General features: G+C 40.0%; 2 protein-coding genes across 2 annotated transcripts in view; one reads left to right on the forward strand and one right to left on the reverse strand.

Moving 5' to 3' along the window:
- The first annotated feature begins 391 nt into the window (after positions 1–391).
- On the forward strand, positions 392–21,352 carry zmp:0000001174 (retinoic acid-induced protein 2). Its single transcript, XM_036590826.1, has 2 exons — positions 392–789; positions 16,073–21,352. The coding sequence occupies exon 2, from the start codon at positions 16,150–16,152 to the stop codon at positions 17,854–17,856; it is 1,707 nt and encodes a 568-aa protein (XP_036446719.1). The 5' UTR covers positions 392–789; positions 16,073–16,149; the 3' UTR covers positions 17,857–21,352.
- Positions 21,353–21,359: 7 nt separating this feature from the next.
- Positions 21,360–24,931, reverse strand: part of LOC118822029 (sex comb on midleg-like protein 2) — a 54,770-nt gene continuing 51,198 nt past the window's right edge. Inside the window, 1 exon segment of the mRNA XM_036590825.1 lies at positions 21,360–24,154. Within this exon segment, the coding sequence (XP_036446718.1) occupies positions 24,029–24,154 (126 nt within the window). The 3' untranslated portion in view covers positions 21,360–24,028.

Here is a 24,931-nt window from a genome sequence, read left to right on the forward strand (position 1 = left end):
CTAAACTGCTCTATGCTGAATAGGCAGATTTTTATTATTTGATTCTTTTGGGTACTTTTCCCAACTTTTTTCTCTCTAATTTAGTCATTTTCAAGTCCACTTACTTCCTCGGTGTCCCCCAATTTGAAAATAGAGATACATGTAAACGCTGCTTTTCATTCTATCCCAGAAACAACGAATTCAAAACGAGCACAGTTTCAATATATGAAAACTTTAACGTTGTTCACCTGTTAAATCAAATCACTGTATTTCAAAAAAAGGCAACACAATTTTACGTGAGATGGACCCTTTAACGCGCCTGCGCTCTCTCTCCTCATCTCGCTCTCTCTCTCTCTCTCTCTCTCTCTCTCTCTCTCTCTCTCGTGAGAGACAGCGGCTTAGAGAGCGATTGCTGCGCGCGCAGCTCTGCTGTCACACGGCTCCATCCTTCTCCGTCGTCTCCGTTTTTGAGGAGAGACGCAGAACGGCCGCCTGTCAGCTCTGAGGAGACCACAAAAAACAAAAAACGCGATTTTTGCTTCGTTCTAGAATGCCTCGTTCTAGAACGCTTGGTTCTAGAATGCCTCGTTCCAGAACGCTCGCGTGACCGACATTAACGTCGACGCTCTTTTTTCCTGCTGCGTCTGAGGAGGAACGAGGAGATAATCGCTCTCCAGCGGCGACTGCAGCGACGGAGAAGCCACGAAATAATGAAATAACACGGGACCGAGGAGAAGCGCGAGGCTGGCTCGACGTCGTTCCGTTGTTTCTCCCTCGCTCTTTCCGTGTCGTCGGCTGTTTTTCTCCCAGGTAAAGACCTTTTCCTCTCGTTTCTGGGTTCAGATTGTGAGAGAGCCTATTTATAACACGGCGTCCGCGTCTGTCAGACATGGATTCAGCTGAACTACTCGAACTAACCCGCTGCCCTCGCTTAATAACGGTCCGTGGGCCTTTTAAACGTCCAGCCCGGACCTGGATTCCATATTGTGTCCTGTAGCTAAAATCTAGTTAATAGCCTGCGAGTCTGTTGGCCACACAGGTGCCTTTCTCCAGTTCTCATTCTCGGCCCTCGTGGATTTAAAAGGGAATAGGGTGTAGCTTAAAGAGGCATTTCCGTTTACAGCACAAATACAGGGATGCTACACAAGGTTCTTTAGTAAAGGCAATGCTTCTGTTCTAACCATGATTCTATATAGAGGCATTGGCATGCTTCACTGGTTCTATGCATGGAGAAAGGGTTCCTCAGATTGATGGAGAATGTGTTGTATATGATTCTATATAGCAACAAAATGGGTTCTGCTATTGTTACAAGCTTGACATCATAACAATAGCAGAACCCTTTTTGGTCCTACACATACCATTTTCAAAGAGCTTCTCTAAGAAACATATATAACACCATCTCCATCAGTCTGAAGAACCATTTTACCTTTTCACCATGCAAAGAACCCTTTAAGCATGCAGGTGGTTCCATAGTGACTCATGGATCTAAACAGAGCCATTGCCTTTACTAAAGAAGAAGTGTGCAGGTCATTGATCTGTAAACAAACCCTTTACATTTACAGCACTGGTCCCGCTTCATGCAGTAGAATTGATTGCACGTTATATGTGAATATAGGTGTGTAAAAAAGGAAACTCACATAAACATGACAGCTTTATATACCTACCGATAGGGCCCTGGTGTGTTTAGAGATGCTGGTGGTGTATGCTCCGTATCAACGTTCTAGATGGCAGCGAGGGCTTTCAGAGACGGTGGATATGGAGAAATGGTTTGGGAACAAAACCATTAGCAATGGTTTCCAAATGGCTCAAGCCACGCGCAGTTCTCATCCTGTAGTGTCCTTAATGGGCTGCCAACAATTAAATCTAAATACGACGTGACTAAAAGCCTAGGTTAAACATGTGCTCCATTTGCTGATCAAAGAACGCTTTGGTGGGTGAATGGAGAACAAATAGATGGATGGATGCACTGATGAGTTCTCCCCAGATCATGGTTCAGGTCCTGCGTCAGCACATTAGGGCTAACCAGTTCAAATCTAAGCTCCCTATGACAAAGCCTGCTCTCAGAAGCAATAGGAAGCATAGATGAAGCAAAGCTGCTCAATACCAGCATTGTGAAGGCATAGAAAGAGAGCTGTAGGAAGTCAGGCATTCCTTGCAAACCCCTCAGTGTGCATTTCAATTAAATAACGGGGGGGGTGTTCACAGCAGAGTCTTGAAGTACGCTAATGTTTCTTTAGAAGTCAGAATGACTGCACTGTACTCCACCACTCATGACCAGACTGGGAGGTCACGGGGTTGAGTGGTGTCCGTAGGATACGCTGACGTCTGGCTGGGTGTCTTCTTGAAGGGTTCGGCAGAGGTTGGTCGCTGCTTAGCTGCTTTGTAGACTTTAAAAGCATTAGTTCATGTCTGCACTGGTCTCCGCTTGAAAGCTCTTATGCTGAAAAGGCGTTTTTTATTTGTTTTGGAAGATACACACCCAGTTACATCTTAATTGTATAACATTGGCTGAAAGGTACTGCTTATAGGGAAGGTTCCCAACCCTTGGTCCTGGAGTAGCCCCTGCCCTGCATGTTTTTTTCCTGCTTAAATACACCTGATCCTACTAATCAGCTGATTGACAAGCCTATTCTAAGTTGGAGAGGGTGTGTTACTGCAGGATAACGCAACAATGTACAGGAGAGGGTGAACTCCACGACCACTGTTAATTATAACTCACAGCCTGGTCAACACCTTCCTCTTTATAGTCAGTACAGTGTAGCATCTGTCAGAACAGACTATGTCATCTCCGCCTTTGAGTTGAATCAGGTGCTAGCAGTAGCTTTTGATGCGGTGATTCAGGCTCAGAAAGTGCGTCAAATATACCCATTCTGGTAGCTGTACGCCTGCACCTCTTGTGGTTGCATCAGTACCTACCTGACTTCTCTAACTGTTGAGCAGAAATCTAAACAATGGACAGAAATCTTAATATTGCTGAAGTGCTCAGCTGTTCCAGATTGGCAGATGTAGGCACAATAAAATGAACTTGATACTAGACAGTAGGTCACTATAACGTGCAAACATAAACATTTCTCGGTTGTACAAGTGGTGCCGAAATGTTAATTCTAAAATGCAATGTTTATGGTAGGCCGAGGGTTAAAAAGAAAAAAAAAAGATATGCAAATAAGAAGGTAGGTAGGCTTCAAAGTAAGTTTTTTAAAAATCTATTTTATAACACTGGACTATACTTACATACAAATTACAAAGGAAATACAAAATACGAAGGAAAACAAGAATTTAATTAGTTATATACAGCATATATTTGTTTACTGTTTGGGGGATAGTGTTTTTGGTGGGCCAAATCAATAGCACTGTTTGATTTTTTATTAATATAATACACATTTTTGTTATTATCATATGTGGTTATTCCTATTTCTGTTTAAGTCAAATTTTATACTTAACCTAATATGTACTTTCCTTAAAGCGTCAGTAACATATATTGTGTATTTTTATGCTTCTTCTATCTGTGATGAGAAGACAAGAAGCTTAGCTGCAGTGGGTCTGACTGGCCTTTATCCCTTTAATTCGTAAATAGTTCCTTAATCACATTTTAGGTCTTAAGTCCCCGTCTGGAGCTTCATTGCACTCAAGCTCACTGTCTCCTGCTGTTTGGTGTTTATTCCTTCATTCACTTAGTTTTATTATATAAGAAAGAAAAAAGTCAGTGTCAAAGGGCACATTGCAGTTTTGATGACTGCTAAAACTGGGCACTGTGGTTCAGATAGGATGAAGGGTTTCGCTTGTGTAAAGTAAGAAACAGGCTTTGATGACACAGGAACTCGAAGGCCTCGCCCATACTGACATTTTCATGCATGTGATTTACTGGGGGTGAATTCAGGAGAGAGGGAACTTTGTGTGTGTTTTGCAAAGGAACATGATGACAAAGCAGAGATGGTGTGACATAGATGGAGAGCAAAAGAGATGCTAAGAAGGTTCACGCAAACAGCATACAGTAGTTCTGCTAACTGGTAGCCCACTATATTTGATTAATGGTTCATGTGGCTAAAATGGGCAGGATGCAGGCGTCGTTGCTCAAGGATTCATCATCAACAGAATCTGTACCAAAACAAAGCACTTAGCCAGAAATGGCACTGAGGTGTTTTAGCTTCGTGGGCCCTGGACTGCTGTTGAGCACTGTGGCTTCTGTTGTGTTGTTTTGACGTTGTTCAGCACAGCCCATTTCAGAAAGGGGGAGTGAAATGTGGAAGCTATTACAGTAGAGGGGGGTTTGGAACGTGCATTGGTCTTCTCAGCTGGCGTACTTTTAGTGTGCCATAGGCGCCAACGTTGTGCCAAGGTTATCCATCATAAAGCCGCCTGGGCACTGGGCTCAGAGGTGAACTCCCACAGCACTGTCAGTCACTTCTGCTTTTCAGCTTTTCATAACTTAACTTTGTACACCCATCCTGAAGCTTGCACTCTTATTTTCTTTCGCTTGCTCTGGCCTTTTGAGCCATGGCCCTTAAGCAGAATTCTTTTCGGTCAGGCTTTGTTGTTGTTTTTCAAGTTCTGTACCTAGTATTGATGCTTCTTGTTCCAATTATCATAGGGCATTAGTGAATGTGGATTAGTCTGGCTAAAAGTGAGATGTCAGAAAGTAGCCACTTAGCAAGATAAGCTCACTTTAATTTTCACTGTTTCATGTCTTCAGATTTTTTCTTGTTTGAATATATAATATATATATATATATATATTATATATATATATATATATATATATGTACATATATATATATATATATGTACATATATATATACATGTGTGTGTGTGTGTGGGTCTGGACTCTGGGGTGGTCAGCCACTCCAGCAACGCCTTTGTTTAATTTGCAAATGTTCTCCTTTTTTGTTCATGTCAGCTACACATCCTTTCAGAGCTATAGCTCTTCTCGCAGTGAAGGATGGACAGAAACACCTGTGTTTTTTCTCAGATCTGTAACAAGAGTGGAGCTTGATTTTGATGAAAGCCTTAAGTACTGTTTATCTGACAGACAGATTTGCTGCTCCCCAAGCTCTTGCATGGTTGTTAAGAGTCCCATTTTGTGTTTCTTCTAAACATTTTGAGCAGTTTTTTCACTTTGACTTTCGTTATTGGCCGTTTTGGCTGGAAATTAAAAAATGAAGGCTGATCTTTAACTTTTGCACATATAGACTGACACTAGATTGCTCACTGAAGCATGTACTGCATATCACATTTTTACACTGTGATAATCATATAAGATCATATATACATGTATAGATTTATTTGATCATTGTTAATTGTTTTAAAAGTCATAGTGTTTCCAATACCCATCCACTGTATTAATCCCCCTCTCCCCCTGCACTTTGACCCTGTTGTCATAACAGCAGAGTAGAGTTTCAGTGCTGGAGGAGCATTTAGTGGTAATGATAACGGATGTGTACGGATAGTCTGTCTGCTGTTGCTCTGTCGTATCTGAGATCACATTACCTCATATTTAATTAAAGCCTCCCTCCTCTGGAGCTTATTTATAGCATGCGGCCCTGCCACCACAGGCCTCATCAGGGACGGGTGGTGATCAGAGTCTTTAACTGCTGATCTGAGAGCAGCAGTGCGTTTTGCTGTTTGATGGTTGAGGGAGGGGGAAGGTTAGGGTGAAGGATTCTGAATGTAGATCATCCTCTGACGAGGAGCTGGACCTGAGATGGGACTGATAGTGACATGCGGTGAAGCAGTGCTGAGGTCATACTGAGTCCATTTTTAGGTCAGCGAGGTCGGAGGTCATTGCTTGTTAGTATTCTGCTCAGGGAGGGTGAGAGGTGGTTTCATGATGATGCATTTTCCATGGAGACCCTGAAACACTGCCGCTTGTGTTTCTCTCCATACTGTTGCTGTAATCATTAACTCTGTGTGTATGCATGTGTGTGTGTGTGTTCATGTAAGGCTTATTCAGCCGTCAGAGCATAACTCATGTGTTGATGGCAGCCTTGCCAGACTGTTAACACCTTGACATAAATCAGTCCATCCTTCACCTTCTGCCTCATGAGAATTCCATCTCTTCGTTCAACACAGATACTGTTCTCTGCTGCATGTACGTGCATGTAGGCGTTTCAGTGCTAATGGGTGAATGAAAGAGTTTGGTTGCCCCTGGTCAAGTTTGAACACCCTTGGTCAAACATGTAATTTGACCGATGGTGTTCAAACTTTTGCATACGACTGTGTAGGCCTATGCTTGTTGTTCCTGCTGGTCAAAAATGAGTTAATTTATTTAATGTATTAATTTTTATTCAGTTGTATTTGCATTAAATATAAGAAATCTTTAGAGAATATTTTAAATAAACGAAAACAAATTATGGACCCCAAAGTGTTGTCATGAGAAGCTGACATGTCCCTTTACATACACTGTCCTTCCAGGCTGAAGCTTTAGCATCAGCTAGAAAACTAGTTAGCCTAGTTAGTCATATATTTAACTGATATTTGATAGTTCATAGCAAAAGCGACATGCCATTAGCCCACAATGGAGACGTTTTATTTTGCATTTTCCATTTATTTTTCTCTGTCAGATAAAAATAATTAAGGATTTAGGCTTATAAATGTTAGGTTCAAGGCAGACCTTTTAAAATGCAATGTTAGATAAAGATTATATGTGATGATAGGAAAGTAACAGTACAAGGTTATCATATTGTCTCATTCAATATCAGCCTCTCAATTCAGTGTACACTGGTATCAAATAATACATTTAACAGACTAAGACAGTCATTTTAATACCGATTATGTTACATGAAGTGTAATAAAAATTAAACAAGCAAACCCACAATAGGGGCAGAATTTCTCTTAATCTTTATCTCAAAATTAAGCAGAAAGGAAAAACACGCCTCATGAGTATATAGTAGCTTGTGCTAACAAATTAGCTTGTGTTTAGAGCAATATCATTTAAGTAAATTATTTTATCAAATAATAAGTATTTATATAATTTATTTACATACAGTTCTTTTATAATGCTGAACGCTCTAATAAACTGAACATGGAAACAGTAACACATTAACATGAGGTAGATTTTCAGCCACTCCTTATTTTTGCTGTAGGGACAAATGTATCAAATCGACACTGCACTGCACAGATAATTATATGGTACTAAAGAATAACGAATAGGACGTTTTTTGAACACTAGACAAGGATGAGGTTGTGCTTGCTGTAAAGCGTGTCCATGTACTGTATATCTGTTCCTTTACCAATCTGCTTGACCATTTCTCTCTGAGCCTCCCTCTTTATCTCAGGGACAGGCCTGGCAGGCTGTGGCGTTTGCTTTGCTGAGCTGTGTGCAGATCCACTGCAGAGGCCTTGAACTCCAGACAAATAAGCCATTCACTAGCTAGATAAGATCCCTGCATGTGCAGCGCCAGCCTGGGTTTGGCCCAGCCATGCTGACGGGGTCTGGAGCCTGGAGCCTGGAGGAGTCAGTCAAGGCAGTCTGATGTCTGTTATGTAGGACTGAGGAGATGATACATTTAGACACAATCAAGAAGGGCAGATGCACAGTTCTCATAGGCATGTCTGACTGCTTTGGAAGTGCCTTTGGGCAGTTCTTTGCATGTCATACATGACCAAGCTCCTGTCTGCTTGAATAAGGAAAGCCCTAAAAACCCTGTATTAATATTAGAGCTAAATCATTTGAGGAAAAGGTTGAATTAGGTAAAAGTTGTAAGACATGTTAAGACTGTGCTGAATAACTAAAATCGCAGGTCTACCAATTTGAAAATTGCACTTTTGTTATTTTTTCCAATTACAATTTTATTGTTAAAAAAATTATTACTTGTTTAGACTAAAAAAACAAACAGGCTAATGTTATAAAAACCACTGGTATGACAAAAATGGCATAAATATTTGTGTAGTTTGATAATACCAATTTTCTTAATGGCTGATTCTATAGTTCCTCCTCAGAAAATTGGTACATTCGGGATCACTCCTGGTTATAGAGATATATAGTTATTGTGTGTGTGTGTATATATATATATATATGTATATACACATATATATAACTGTGCACTACATACTGCAATGTAGTGAATAATTGGGATAATTTTGATAATTTTTTTGAGGTTATTCCTTTACCAACAACATTGACTCTTGTTGGTACTTCAGTGTGCTGCATCCTGCCTCTTGGTCAGTAACACTGAGGGAAAAGAAAGGTCAGTTAGCTTTGGCTAATGCTAGTCTGGTGACGTTCCTGGTGTGTCTGGCCTCTGTCTAACTCTGCACTACTGGAGGCGTTTCTAGAACAGTTCCATGTCGAAGGGAACAAACTCTGGGTGAACAGCAGAAGATCTTTTTTTTTTGCTGCCAAAATTAGAAACGTGTTTACATGTTCTGCCCTTCATTTTGTTTGAGAAACTTCTCCCGGAACGCATACAAACTGTCCATCTGCCGAGGGTCATTCTGAAGCAAGAATACATAGGAGATCATTCATAGGAAATCACTCACGCAGCTATTGAACCAATTACTTCCTTAAGACTTCACGGCTTGTTTACATGAATCATATGACTCATATTGACCATGCTGCCATTATATTTAATGACATGCTTCTTATCTTTGCACTAGTAGGATGTACTTAAACTTAACCAAACTAGGGCTGTCAGAACTGCTGGTTTAGCTTGATTTTAGAAGAGAATCATTTACTAAAATGTGTTTTCTTTTTTTTTTAATAAATCAGCAGTGATTATTTGGTCATTTGCATGATGATAATTTGCATTTTAATTTCTTTATTGGATTTGCTTACAATAAAAAACTAATGAGCATATCTGTTTATATGCATTTTTGCCACATTTAAAGATTTTTTAACCCTTTAAAGCCCAGGCTTATTACATACTAAGCTTTATTATTCAGTAACTACAGGGACTTCAGTGCAAACTGGCTGAGCTATTCTTAGGTTATAGAAGTGTGTAATAAAACTTTGGGCCTGCTGGTGGGTCCTGGCCTTTTAAGGGGATAATAAAGGATTGTTTAAGACTTCCTAGTTTAATCTTTTTCCAGTAAAGTATTTTAGAAGCTTTGAAAGTGTGCGCATGCATTATTATTGTTTAGCAAAATTTATTTTATCATTGGACCAAACCAGACCAACAAGTCAAATATATGGTTGGTATAAAACATCCCCTTGTAGTTTTAAGTATTCAGTATATTATGTTTTTGGTGATCCATGATTATTTGGCTTGTTCTGATTTTTATTGTACATTCTAGAATCTGAACGTTTGGAATGTTGATGTTCATAGACCCCTTTCATGTGATGTCAGAATCAGGTGAGCGAACCCCTGGTTTGGAGAACAGACAGTAGAATCTAAAATGACCATGTTGAATGAAGTTTAGTAGAATATAGTAAAATGTGTTTAAGGTTCGGTCTTGTTTTATTGTAGAAGCTGTTCAAAGCTCAGTTTCTGTTATGTGTCTGTTATGAGGAAGAAAAATACTACCAAACCCTTACAAAAGAATAGTAATATTACAAGAAACTATTGAATTTCTGTAGAGCTGTTTAGTACTTCTCTAATAATCTGTAGTATTTTCTTGCCCTATAGAGTAATCCTTAAACAACTCTGTAGTAGCCTGTAGTAAACCATAGAAACTTACAATAAGAGTATTGTAGGAATCCTGTAAAAATCCCTGTAGTATTACTACAGTTATTTTTCTTAGGGAAAGGGAAACAAATTCTCTGTCAGAAACATACATGCATGCATTTCTTATTAGTTTCAATGTAGTAACTGAATAATAAACCTGGTTTTGCATAGCTGTCGGATTAGATAACAGCATGTTATTTGTTTACACTGACCTGATTGTCTCCCTTGTCCTCCAAAAGGAAACAGGCAATGCGTTACCATAGTAACAGACATTTTGATAACTATAGGGGTCTATTGAATGCATGGAGAGAGCCTTGAGTGATGATAATGAAGGTTCAGAGAGGGTATCGTCTTAATCATGTCCATGGGTCCTCCCTTTGGGGTGAGCATTACAGTTAAGTGCCTTTCTCACATGATTGCGGTGCAGTGAGGGGGGGGGGCAGCGATGCATGAAGAACACCACCTCAGCAGAGAGTAGAAAGGGCAGTTATGCTGATGTCCAGTCAGCTGACAGAGATAAAAAGCCTGGTCCAGAGCCTGGACCCGCTGACCGTGGGCCAGTCGTATTGTAACCACTGTGTAATTATTAACTCTTTGAGGTGCGCTCACACGGTGTCACTCCTAAACACTCTCGCTGAGTACACAAGAGTGCTGTGTGTTTATTTTATTAAAATTTAGTTACTTGCTGGCATATCCAACGTAATGATCTCATGGTTTGTAAGTCTACATGTTGTGTGTGTGTTTGTGTGTGGAATGTCCAGTGTGATGATATCATAAGCCATCACTCACATTGACTGGACGCCTCTGTTGGCTCTATAAATAAAAGCACTCTGTCTCTCTGTCTGAGAGAGAGAGGCTGCACTGGGAGAGTCTATAAACACAAGATAACACTATAAATACATTCTGCACATTGTTTGTAGTGTAGTGTACCTTTCAACATGAATTGTGTGTGTGTGTGTGTGTGTGTGTACTTATGTACTATTAGAAGTAATTTTGGATTTAGTGCCTGATGTTTTCAAAAAAAAATTTAAAACAACGTATACAGTAATATTTCTATATATAATATAAATATAATACTGGCCTGCCATAAGAAAATGACATTAATACACATTTATTGCATTAATATTACTGGTATTTATTCTAATGTTAGTGTTTTTAGTGCTTACTGCCCAATTAAATTGCTTTTTTTTTAAAAACACTTTTTTCAAGTGCCGAAGACTTTTGTTATATATACAGTACTGTGCCAACATCCACCCTTCTTTTATTTAATTTTCCGCTAAAACGGACATTAAAAACAAGATATTCAGTTTTCACCTTTAGAAAAAAAGCAGAAAACATATTCGACAGAAAATTACACAAAAGCCTCAACAACTAAATACAATATTGTTTTTGCCTTTTTTCTAGCTTCTATTCTTTTTGGTGTGTTTGCTTTTCAAAGATGGGATATTTGCAGGGATTTTTTCCACACCTCCAAAGTTCTGTCGTAGAAGTTGTTGGCATTTTCTCCTTCTCCTTCTCATGATCCAAGTAAACCCAAACAAGTAATGTGGCGATAGACCTGCAGTACTGCTATTCTATCCATGTCATGCAGCCCTGTTTGGCAGTCACTCCTATCTTCATTAGTCAGTGCAGTATTGTCATGAGCTGCTGGCACGTTTTGCCAAATATAAAACCTTAGGTGACCAAGAAGTCAGTGATTCATAAATTGCACAGATTTGCTAAAAGGTGTTGCGTATTATTAGTAGTGAGTTTTGCATGTATAATACACGTCGATGCTAGGCTGCATTTGTAGGGTACAGCAGTGCTAGAGGGATGGATTAGTGGCTGATCATTGAGCTGTAGCTCCAGCTCCGCTCTCTCCTCTCCATCACTGAAGCAATGGGGGGCACAAAATGGCTGCCCGAGCAGCACACCACCAAAGATGGATTTATTAGCCTGCCGTTGGCATGACAACGGTGCCTGTAGATGGGACAGAAAATTGTTACTAAATTGTTACATCTGTTCCATTTTCTCCTTCTAGCTCGGAGCTGCCATGTGTGGTCTGGGTGTTCATTTAACACTGTCTGCCCAAGCAGCACTTACAGCAGCAAATATAGAACGTTTTTGTGATTCTAGATAATACTGAAGATTAATGAAGTTAAAAGTAAATAATATCACCTAAAATATTTCATTGTCATATTGTTTCTATCACATATATTCTAAAGAGAAAAAGCCCACAAAATTATGACTGTTTGGTATGTAACACTGATAGTTAATGGTTAGTTAATGGGTAATATTAATGGGTTAATGGGTTGGTTGATTTTTGTTGCATTGTGGGGAATCTAATTAACGTGACCTGTAACAGCAAAACAGCAAAGGTAAGTGGTTGATTTGGAAGCAACAGTCCGAATAAACCAATCCTGTTATGCTGTGTGTGAATCCTACTGAAGGAATCTTTTGAAGGAATCCATCTATCCACCATTATAATTTTGCTAGAGAGATCCCAGCTGGAATACAGTATCATCTGAGATAAATCATTCAGAAGGCTGGCGAACCACCTTGTTGCCTTTCCAACTCTGGATTATAATTTATTAACATATTTTCTTGGTTTCAGGATTTATTTTCCCAGTTTTGGCAGCACGGCCTCCAAATTTTACACCCATAAAGTGAGATTCACGAGCTGGGTATAGCATTCGAAGCATGTGTTTGTTTTACGAAGCCTTAAACAAACGCGTCAGTTCAGGCTGCGCTGCTGATGACGTCATGTTGCGATTTTGGCCCGGACAGCCTAGGGACCGAGACTGATGGTAAATTAAAGACAGGCTGCTGAGGAGACAGCCGGCAGAATGAAAAAGGCCCATGCGAGGTATGTGGGGAGAGTTTTAAAACTCGGTATTGTTTGTGAGAACACATGGACCTCTTGAGTTTCGGAGTGTGCGCCGTTAGGAATTTGTAAAATGTCTCGTAATGATTTTGATTTATTACTTTGGAAATGTTAATGACATCTGAACGTACATAAACATTTTGTTGACCGAGCTCTTAAAACCCAGAGGGCCAGTTATGCCAGGTACAGTTTAAGCCTTGTCCTGGAGTAAGGAGTATTTTCAATGAGGAATCACTGCTGACAGAGAAGTGTAGTCTTAGATCAGGCCGGAAAACAGGTCTTGAATGTTTTGGTTAACCTGAGGAGAGCTGTAAGTCTCAGGGTATGTTTTACATTAAGGAAATTCTTAAATGCCTTGAAATAATTGATTTATTCATTGCAAATGTTATGGTAATTTTCACGTCCAACCTGCGCACAGTTGTGTAGATATATGACCATGTACTTTTTGTCATGATTAATATAGGAGCTTCATATTTTCCTTTGCTTTTTCCACTGTGAGTTCCATAACCTGGAAAGTGTGCAGGCTTAACATCGTTTCAGCCTTCATGAGCTCCAGGACTGCACTTCAGTAAAGGATGTCGCTGTGCTGTAATGAAATGTTTCCCTGTTAAGCAGCTACTGTCCTGAGCTTGACCTTTTCAACTGGGGGCTTAAGAGGTGGGGGTGTGGGGGGGGGCTACAGGAACAGGCAGTGGGAGAGAGCGAGAGAGGGAGATGATACATGACTGGAGAATTCAATCAATGCAAGGAAGAGGATGTTGTTAAAAGCCAAGCATGAAAAGAAAGTAAGAATAGAGGACGAGAAATTGAAAAAACAATAGGAAGCATAAAGGAGAATTTGGATTGTTCTGAAGTCATCAGCGTTGGTGCTAATTGGTAAGAAGCAAGTATACTGAGCTTGTGTGTGCTCTTATCAGTGTGTTCAGTCTGTCTGTTCATGGTATTAGCTCAGCCTTCTAACATGCAGGTGGCTCTGATACTCACCATGGGACCAATCCTAATCCAGCTGGCAGATTTGCTTTGTTTTAGAACAGAGAAGATACACTAACACTCTGCTTGTGAGAGCCTCTGAGTACTAGATTACATTTAATTAAAGAATCCACATCTAACCACACTCATTCAACTATTGTACTGAATGAATGTGGAGAAATGTGGATTTCGTACTGTTAGTTTATATATAGTCACTAGGGGTAGACAGTGTGACTATATTCATTGTTTATTGTGATAACATCATAATACATCACAATATGCTTTTCCAAGCATCTTTGTATTCATAGTTTTTGATTGTTTTTTAAATGCTTAACGTATTTGAAATGAGTATATATATATATATATATATATATATATATATATATATAATATATATAGATATATATATGATGTGCCATACATTTGCACAGACCACATTTGATGTTTTATTTGTTTTTTTTTTTTCAAAATTATAAAAAGTTATAATCAGCAAATAATTGTGCATTAAATGTGCTGATAGATGCTCTGGATATTATTTATTTTATTTTCACTTCAAAAATGAACAAAATGTCATCTGACCAGGGGTGCTCAAACTTTTTCATCCAACTGTATATCGTGTACTGTGAAAATGTTTTGAGGTATCATGTTTTGCCATATCACCCACTCTTAGTTGTCACTAATTGTTGTGAAAAAATTAGGCATTCAGTCTCATTGAAGCAAAGCACAAAGCTTTTTGAGTGCTTAAAGCGCCCCCTTGTGGAGAATATTCAGCTTGCTAAACATGCATGAGTGAGTTACAAGTCAGGTCTATGAGGTGCTTCACATCTAAAAAAAAATTGTCCATAACATGTTCATATAATGTTTATTAAATATATATATTTTTTAATTTCAGGCAATTTTAAACCAGTTCTGTTTGTCATGAAACATTCACACAGTGTAAATGGCAGTCAGTGTTTTCAAATAAAAGAAAAAAAGAAGGTTTTGATATGACAACTGTGACGTGCTGCTAGTAAATGTCACTACAGACGTCTGTGTTAATAGAAGCCTGAAATGTTTATGAGTGGGTGATAACTTGTGAGTGTTGTAGCCAAATTTGTATTCTTTAGAATTATACTAGTGATTACTCTGCTTATTTTGATATTGCTAAACAAAATATACAGATGATGTGTGGAAGTTACAGCATTGTTTACAGGTTTTTTATGCACTAGAAATTTGACACTGCAGAGAGATAGTGTTTGTATGCCTTGCTCGTGGAGTCTTTAACCTCTCGTTCTTTATTTCACTCTCCCTCCCTCCTCCTTCTCTCTCTCACTCTCTCTGCTTTTCTAACCCCTCCCTTTTGCCATGTCTTTCTCTCTTTGGCTCTCCCTCTCTCTATCTGCCTCTCTCATTCGCTCTTTCCCCCTCTCGCTCTTTCTTTACGCCTGCCAAAGGGAGGTTTAGTTTAGAGCACTGCCAGCATTTTGTGTAATAAACTCCACACTGAGGCTGGCTCATAAACAAATAAACTGAGGCTCTCTTCAAGTTAATTTCATCAAATTCCTCCCTCTCTCCTCCCTCCCAGGCAATTGAAGCCATTCCTCTCAGCAAGGCATTCCTCATCTGTTTAGACTCTCCCTTGGTGCTTTTGCCTCTCTGTGTGTGCAGTATTTGTGTCTACGATTCAACTCCCTGCAATGACATTATCACACTTCCACAGCTCTCTGCAGCAAAGACAGAGACCCTTCAGGTTCTGGCAGAGTAATACATCAGGGGTGCCTTGTTAGCCTTAAGATCTGGATATCATTTATTTATTAATTTGCTTATTGTCTTGTTAGTTATTATACGAATGTTCACTGTCATCAGGTTTATTCCTCACCATTTATGTTAACCAACTGTCCTATCAAAAAGTAACAAATTTTTTCCATTTGTTAAAAATTACAGAATTTTACAGTGCCAGCCAACTGTGTAAACATTTCATGATGAATGGACCAATAAAAATGGTATAAAATTACTTGCAATGAAATCTAGCGATGTGCCAATACCACTTTTCCCCTTCTGATACAGTACCGATGCCTGTTCTTTAAGTATCTGGCAATAAAAGCAGTGTTCATTGCCACAAATGAATGGCAATTACTTGGTGGATGATATGTTTAAACATTTTAGATGCTTAAGAAAACCTTCATTTTTGTTTGTACGTACTGTAGATACTTATTATTAATATATAATTAGTAATAAGATCTATATTTAATAACAAGAAGCATGTTTGAGTATTTAAAATATTTTTTTTATTGAGCAAAATTGTTATATACACAACTGAAAAATATACAGATATATTTCTTCAATATATCTCTCTAATGTTCATGCTGTTGTTATCCTGGATCATTGGAACATTGACTCAGACTATGACTGCTTCATAGCTTCATGTTATTGTATTCTTTATTGCAAATGCTGATACTGCATTTAAGTGCCAGTATCCGCACCAATGCCAATACACTGTGGATATCCTGCAACCATAATGAAATCTTTTACGTTAATGTACATTGAAGTTAAAAACATTTTGGCCTCTCCTATGATGTTACCACTTCAGAGACAACCTTGTTTTTGTTATGACCGTGATAGTAGGCTGGAAACTATTTAATACTAGCAGCTAATATTGGTGTTCTCCACCTTGAATTTACAGGACTGGTCTTCAGAATCTTCACTGAAACAAGAAAAACAGTTATGAAGTCCTAAAGAGGCTCATATAAGGAAGAGGAGATGGAGGACCCATACAAGGACTCAGTCGATATGGCAAACCCTCAGGAGGTCTGCAATAGTACAGTAAGCGGAAGTGATGCTGTTGGTAAGCTTGAGAGTGAGACCACCCCCATAATCGCAAATGAGACATGGAACGTCACTTCTCCCACCATCACAAAGAGGTCTCTCTCGCCTTTGTTGACAATTCAGGCAACTCCTGCAGTGGCTCCGAATACAGAATCTCCTGGAGGCGTTGCTCTAAAAGTGGCAACCACAGTTCTTCAGCCCATCTGCTTGGGGGAGAGTCCAGTTGTGCTGCCTATCCTAGCAGGCACAGCAGCCCCTCAAGTGGGACAGACTGGGACCACCCCGTACCTGATGACTAGCCAGGGTCCCTTGTCCCTTCCCCTAGTTTTAGAACAGCAGGTGTTGCAGCACCTGAACCCTCAGCTGCTCCAGCAGGCTGCCACTTGCCCAGCCCTTTCGCTGCAGAATAACATCTTGTGCCAGAACCCGTCACTTGCTCTTGGACCTCCTCCTGCCCTTGACCAGAAAGGAGCTGGTCCAGTATTGGACACCAGTCTCCTGACCCTTCTCCAGAATCCAAACTTTGCTGCCATCTTGCAGGACCTTTTTCCAGGCCAGGGTAACACCTCGCCCACTTGTCATCCAGCATCGTCCCCACAGGCAGACCCCTTCTCATCTACTTTCCTAACCCCTCCCCCACTTGTACATCCCTATAGCTCTCCACTTGCCCCACTAGTGCCTCCAGCTACACTGCTTGTCCCCTATCCAGTTGTCATTCCCCTTCCAGTGCCTCTTCCAATCCCAATTCCCATCCCGGTACCTGTCTCAACTTGCAAGGATACCAAGGTAGAGACGGAGCCCCCTAAACCAACGTGTTCTGCAAGTAAGAGCACTCAGACATCCACTCAAGACTTCCCTTCTGTGGTGATGCCTAGCAAGGACACAGCAGTCCCTCAACCACCTCTTGGCTCTCCTTCATCCCCAGTGGTGACAGACGGGGAGGTACTGGATTTGTCCCTCAAGGCCTCCCAACCTCAGCAACTGCATAGTGGCAGTTCACTAGAGATCCAGCCATTTCAGCAAGACGGTGCCCTCGATCTGTCTGTACCCAGCGAGAGAAAGACATGCATCCAGTCATGTAGTATCTATGGATCAGCACCACCTGAGCGAGAGAGAACCTCTATCGCTGGAGAGGATGTCAGTAATGGGACTTTGGCTCTTGGGGTCCTGCGGCCAGTAGATTGCACTTCCAAACTAGACTCCAAGCTCCTGAGTGGTTTAGCATCTTTGGAGTTTAGCCGACAGCACAAGTGGGTGGTGGACAATGGTGGCAGTGGTTCAGTTGCCAGTTCGGTCCACGATGCTGCTCTTGGTAGCAGTGGCAACATTGAGATCGTCAGCACTTCGCAGACAGCCAAGGTCATTGTGTCAGTGAAGGATGCCATGCCTGCCATTTTCTGTGGCAAACTCAAAGGTCTGTCAGGCGTCTCCACAAAGAACTTCTCTATCAAATGTGACGCCAGCCAAGGGGGCTACGCTGCCCTGCCCAGGACCCAAGGGGAGCAGCGGGGAGATCCCAATGACCCACTTAAAAAGATCCCTAAAAATAGAGCCATCAAATTGAAGAAAGTCAGCTCCCAAGAGATACACATTCTGCCCATAAAGAAGCAGCGGCTAGCTGCCTTTCTGCCCAGGAAATAACACAGACTCTGGTGTGGATAGTGTGAAAGAGGGGAGTGCCTGAGCGGTGGAGACAGAAAGAAAGAAATACAGTGCATGCAAAAAGCTTGGAGCAGAGGAAGACAGAAAGAGAGAGAAGGAAAAAAGAGAAGGGAGGGAGCTAGGGTTTGTTGATGCTAAAGGCATTCCTGGCAGAAATGAGACCTAGACGCTCTCCGAACTGTCCAAACGATTTAGGGCAACGCTGGCCGCCTCTGGTCTGCTAGTTGGCATTTGATCCATTCATTATAAAGCAATCAGAGAGATTCTTTAAGTGACTGAGTCAACAGGATATATAACGCTTAGAAAACGAGGAGCTGAAAATGACAGACTGCAACACTACTGTACGAATCAATCGCATTTCCACATTTCATTTCCCTTGAAACTGCTTCTCTGTCTCGGATATGCATTTTGATTTTGGTCACACATCTTCATGAATTATTCATAAGTCTTCTCTAATCTAAATGGCCATTAATATGCATAGGCCCAGTTCTGAGACTTTGCCAGCTGCCAGAAAGAGATCAGTCCTGGATTCCTCATAGAAACACAATGCATAGAATTGGCAAATAGGCGTCTCTGTCTGTTCAGTACATGCCAAATGCTCCTTGTCCATCTTGTCTGTCATCAGTTTGCTGTTGGTTTTTTCACAGAATGTTGCTCTGCGTTTTGTTTTGAAATTCACTTCATGAGAGCAGATCTCTTCATTCATTTTGTGGTAGTGTGTGACCTCTGTGCTTCCCCCCCTTAGCAGGTAATCGCTGTATTAATCAGCAGATCAGCGAAGCGGAGCATCCGCTTTGATGGGGGGTAGGGTTAGTGGTTAGCGCAGCGGGCTAATAATGACTTGGCAAAGCGCAGGCCTCCGTTTCATTAACTTTGATGATCGGCGGAAATGGTTGTCAGTGGCAACAAAGCACAGTTTTCATCCTCCTTCTTTCTTGGGGGGAGGGGAAAGAGAGGAAAACACTTCTCCGCTGCCCACCCAATCTGAATTAAAACAAAATAATCACCGGGGGGCTGTTCAGAAGAACAGGAAAGCTGATTAAACGGTTTATTAATGTTCTTTGTTCGGACCTCAGTTGTCTCTTTTTTTTCTGAACAGCTTAAATTCAGACCTCAACAAATGCTGATATGCATGTCAGGTTCACACCTGGGTTATTTCTCGGTTCTAATTTAGTGGGATACTTATTGTTTGTATTAATAGCCAATTAAGTAAGTTGTTTCACACTGTATTTCGGCTTGTCCCCCGCTCCTCAAACTGTGGGCCAAGCATTCTCGGCCCTCTATTTGGCCCTCCTGGCTCTGTATTTGGAACAGCTTTAGGCTTCTTTCCCACAGATTAGTGGTTGAGAGAGGAAAATTTTATCTCAGATTTTTTTTCTCTCAGATCCCATTCGGTTTTACCCCTCAGGAGCTGATGAATAATACAATTTTAACTGCATATAAATAGCAGTGTATGTTATTACTGTGCATCTGTCTGTGTGATCCTGTAATTAGTGAAGTCCAAATCTCAAGCCACCGTTTTATTTTCTTCAGTACGTGTTTACAAGCTATCATATGTCGTGCTACTTCGTGTTTTTACTGATTAACTCTATTTCTCCGCTTGGAAAATGTGTGTATGTGTGTGTGCTTGTGTGTATGTGTGTTAATGAAGCAACATATGTTTGTCTAAACCTGGCTTTGCTACACACTTCTAAAAATCCACTGTACTGAGTTGCCTTTGGTGGGCTACATTCCTCTCTTTGTTCCCTTAAAGGAATACGCCACTGTTTTCAACCTAACCTTTATCTACCATATCTGAAGCATATAGTCAGTTACCAGATTTACAATAGAAGCCAATGGACAGTTGCTTTAGTTGCTTCTGATATAACTGTTTTTTTTTGTGTTGAAAACACATTGAAACGATTGTCCATGGTAATTGACCATTTTGAAACAGATGCAGAGATTAGCTCAAAAAACTCTGGTGCATTCTTTTCATGTCTGCTTGTTGGTTGTACAATTGAGGCTGATTCTACATCAGAAATACTTTCAGAGGATCTCAGAGAAGATTCCCCACCCCGTGTTCGTTTCTGTAATAATGTATTCACTATTTCAAATGGAAAACTGAATGAGAAGCTAAGTTGACCTACCTACACACTTCAACACTTTTTGTGTGACCTTACTGAGGCTTGATCGGTTCTTTTAAAAATCCTGTTGCTGTGCAGATTACAAAAGGAAATAATAATTAAAAGAAACAAAGGAAAATTTGCCCATAACAAAATAAAGGAATACAAGAAAGAACGCCTGTAAAACAGGGTCACTGAAGTGTTTTCAATTACAGTGCTGTCTCGATGGGGTGGGCATACACAACACTCATTTAAACTAGGCCACAGAGATGCCCCGAGAGTAGAAACTGTACCAAGATATGACGTCAGTAAGCCAACGTTCACGTCCACTAAACCACTTTTCTCAGATTTGACTACCTTTAATTCAACATCAAAATAAACAGGTCTCGTCATGTAAAGCTGGGAGGTCAGCATCAGTATCATGTGCTTGAATGCCATATATAGCCTCTATTAGCACATCAGTTCTGAGATAATAAACTTACAGTCTGCATTATGATGAACAAGATGTTATTTGGAATAAAAACACCAACAGAGTGTCAATCAGAATGTCATCAAGCAACTAAGTAGTAATTGTCTGATTCCTCATGCCAGACGTGGCCCGTATGGATCTTCCGCTTTCAGTGGTTTTCTATGGATTTGCCTTAAGAAGAGACAACAAACTGGCTTTTATGTAGACATTTCTGTACATTTCCTGTTCCGTCTTCTCAGATTATATTTAATAGGTTTTCTTGGGACAATAACGATGAACTTTATCACTTTCAACACAACGTGCTAAATCAGTTTGATGATCAGTGTAATCCTCTCCGATATTCCACTGTGTTTATTGCACACGTTAACAATACTTAGCTGTAGAGCCTTAATGTATTAACTGGCATGTTTAACATACGTTCTTATTCCTGTTGTTTTCTGGGAGAAACATGCAACGACTGCATGAGTGCCGAATAGTTTTAGAGAGGGGGAAAAAAAAAAGAGACACATGACTGTTGATACGATATTGATGTGAACCAGTTCCTGTTGATCCTATTTGAAGATTGTATATGAGGATTTTGTAGGTATTAATATTTAAGTACTCTGTGCGAGTTTTTCTACCATAAATGACTTTTGTAAATGAAGAAGTAAATGTGGAAAATGACTGATGAAAAAACAAAAGAGCTGGCCATGTTTTTAAATTATTTATTTATTCTTATTTGTATCATTTAAAATGTGGAAAAAAATGTGTATGTGAAGGGTGCATTACCTTTTAAAAATGCAATGATTAAAAATGTCTATTAACATCTGAACGAGTGTTTTGAACTTCCTTTTTTTTCCATGTTCTACACAATGGGTATTCTGAAAGAGCATAGCAAGTATTAACTATGGCACAAGTATTTACAGAAAAGGAAATGAAAAAAAAAGAGAAAACACAAAAACAGAGCCTAAAAAGTGAAAACTGCCAAGTTTAAGCAGAAATGCTACGTTACAAAAGTCTAGTTCAAACAAAGTCTACTAAACCTGAGAAATCTCAAAAGTAAAGCAAGGCAATTTCAATGTAGTCATTCAGAATGGACATATTTTTATAAGCGCAGTATAAAGTATTGGAAGGCAGTACAAGATAGACTTCTGACAACACCGCCCCCCCGCCCCAATCCCACCCCACCCCATCCCATCCCAAAGCAAACCTTCACATTTTCTACTTTCATATACAATAGGTTTAGTTTAAAATATTTCTTTTCTACAAAAAAATGTACATTCCTGTTGCTGCGTTTTATGGTGAAACCCATAATACACTGATGAACTCTGTCCCATCTATGAAGACAATGACGATTCTTATGTGACTTAAAGCCAAAGCTGGAGGAGTCTGAGCAGCGGATTGTTTCTCGCTGGTGTTCACGATACCACATCTCCATCTCCATGACGCTCTATGACACCTCTATATATATATATATATATATATATATATATGTATGAACCCATCCCTTTGAAATGTGGCATGACGAAGCAGTTCTCATTGTTCAAGGGTTGAAAATAACTGCAGGATTTGAACCTGCAGAATGGACTGTATCAAAACAACACTCAAGCAGCATCGCAATTATACTGCCAAAAAAAAACAAAAAAAAAGCACTGTCTACACACAGAATAAGAATATACATTATGAAAGATATCCATGCAAATCCTTGACCATAGCAAGATTTCACCATAACAAATGACACTGACTATTTCAACAAGAAGTTTCCATTACCAGCAGAGCACAAACTTTCCCAAAGATAAGGACGTTAACCGGAAAAAAAAATGGTAACAAAGCTTCAGAATGCTCTAATAAGCGTTACTGACATTTGACAGCTAAATGGCAACACCATTCATGACACCAAAATAAATAACAAAAGCTTCATCAAGAACGGGGCAAGTAGACGAACATTAGAAACAGTGGTCGTGCCTCATCAGGCATCAAGGAATGAACAAAACTGAGGGAGAATAAAATCAGAAGAGACACTTGTTTCATAGAATTATAATAGAAAATTATAACCACTTTCCCTACAGGGGCTTTAGAGCTTTCTGTAGATGAACACTGTGACCAACACGAGCTGTTCTTCTGTCTGTGACTTTCAATCTGAATGTATTTATTTATATACACATTAAGGAGTCTCAGAATTCAGATGGTCCTGAAAACTACACCAGTTTGTTGTTTTGGTTAAATATTGTTTACGCCTGCAACTTCATTGTCCCAGTCAATCATTCAATTATGTATTTACTATCAAAATACATTTACATTTGATTTACGTAACTTCACTATTTGGTAAGCTGCTTAGCTGCTTTGGGGGCAATGGTGATTAAACGTTTGCCTCATGTAAGAGACCTAAAACTGTATCAATGCACAGCAACTCGATTGTATCCCAAAGAACAATAAAAGAAAAATGAGATGGAAAAAATGAACAGTGCCATTTTGTTTTCATACAAACTCAAAACGCCAGTGAACTCAAATGACTGATTCTGCGTTACAGAGAGGAGGTAGGGAGATGAAAAGCTAAACACGCCAGAACATCACACCTGTTCTCCAATATCGCCCACAGCAGTGATCCCAATAACAGCTAAAAATCTTTGGGAGACAAAAAAAAAACAAATGTTTAATCGATCTTCCTCTTAACTTAGAGCCAAAACAAACACTTGCTTTAAACACTCTCATTTAAAAACACTTTCTGTGAATGGCTAAAGTATGAAAACCTTAGAAAAAGTTTAGGGGAAAGAGAAGGAACAAGAAAAGGAGAGAGAATGGGCTGTATATTGTCACTGCCATAACTAAACCTTATAATTAAAAAGTTGTGACTTTAACAGATAAAGAAACATGTTGGTACAGTATTTAAGCGCCCCAATACTGGCTGAAATTTTTGAATTATATAAATAAATTAAAACAAAAGATTTTGATTTGATAGTGACAATATACTGATACGCATAAGGGAGGGGCATTTGTCCATTTCACCATCACTCCATTCCTTCCTTTAGTTCAGTCTCCGCTCAGCTCTAGTGGTAGGTAGTGTGTGCAGGACATTATTGCTGCCTAGGACCCTTTTCTCTCCTTTTTGCCCTCCATCCTTCTCTCCATAGCTGTGTGGCTCTCTGTACACTGCATTAACGGTCAGTCTGTTGGGTCTGCACGCTTTATCCTCCTGAAGTTTCCTCCTCCTGATGTGCACGTGGAGTCTGTTAGTGCTCAAAAGCCCCCAGTGAGAAGCCCCTCTTTGTCTGGCTGCAGCACTGTTTGGTAGTTTGGATGAAAAGCAGTACACACGCGTGATGTGTTTAGTTCAGTACTGAGTCACTCATCCAGTACTGCAAATCTATTCCAGTACCTCTGATCTGACCCAGCACTGCGTCTTTATCCCAGACCTGTTTACGTATAGAATCCAGCGCTGCATGTATTTAATCCAGTACTACATAATTGAACCCAATACTGTCAGTCTAATCCAGTACTGCAAACCTAATCCAGTACTGTGCAATGTTCGGTACTGCATGTATAATCCAGTACTCTCTATATAATCCAGCACTGACTGTATGTAATCCAGCACTGTAAGTCTTCATTGTTTGCCCTGTTTGAGTCTCTCGATGTGGTAGCAGAGTTTGAGAGCGGGGCCGAGCTTCAGGCCCATGTACTTCATCACCATGTCGCTCCTCAGCAGCATCAGAGCTTTCCCGTCTATCTCCTACACAGAGAGAGAAACACAGCGTTAATCAAAACATCATCACTGAACATTATTGTAAACACACTCAGCGTGGACGGAGGAGTCTCTGAAACAGTTCAGTGACAGCAAAGATCTCAATCGACCAAAAGTCCCATTTTTGTCTAAATGTTGACCAATAATTCCCTTAAAAAGACGATTTCATTCTCTCTTTATAGACATATACTACTGAGAACTTTTGTATTACAACTGTAAGCATGATGGGCTTCAATTTCAACAGCTTGCAAAAGTCATATGCAGAAGTTGGAACATCCCTGGTCAAATTACATGTAAATTATACTTAAATATGGCAACCGGCTGCTAATTTTAGAGCACAATTTTCATTCATTTCCTGAGTTTAACATACTGGGGAAGAAAACATTTGATGTGCCACAACAGGCCACATTTTGTGTTTAATAATTTTTTTCAGTAAGTTAAATTCAGCAAATGAACAGTAATTGTGTATTAAAATGTGCCGAAGTGTGTTCTCTGTAGAGGATGTGTTCACTCATTTACACTTAGAAAATCAACAAAACATGTAATTTCTGGGAGTGTTCAAACTTTTGCATACAACTTTATATTATATCTATGCTGATAAGCTCACTGGACAAAAAACGAGTCACATGCATCATTTCTTTTCTAACACTTGTTTACGCTCCCCTTGCCTTAATAACAGTGGCAGTCCTGTCAGGTAAGGATGACACCAGTCTTTTGAGCTAGAGCTCTGCCTGTTCCAGCATTTCACCTGTTGTTCCACACTGA

Source organism: Colossoma macropomum, unplaced genomic scaffold (genome assembly GCF_904425465.1).
Source record: "Colossoma macropomum unplaced genomic scaffold, Colossoma_macropomum, whole genome shotgun sequence".
NCBI lineage: Eukaryota > Metazoa > Chordata > Actinopteri > Characiformes > Serrasalmidae > Colossoma > Colossoma macropomum.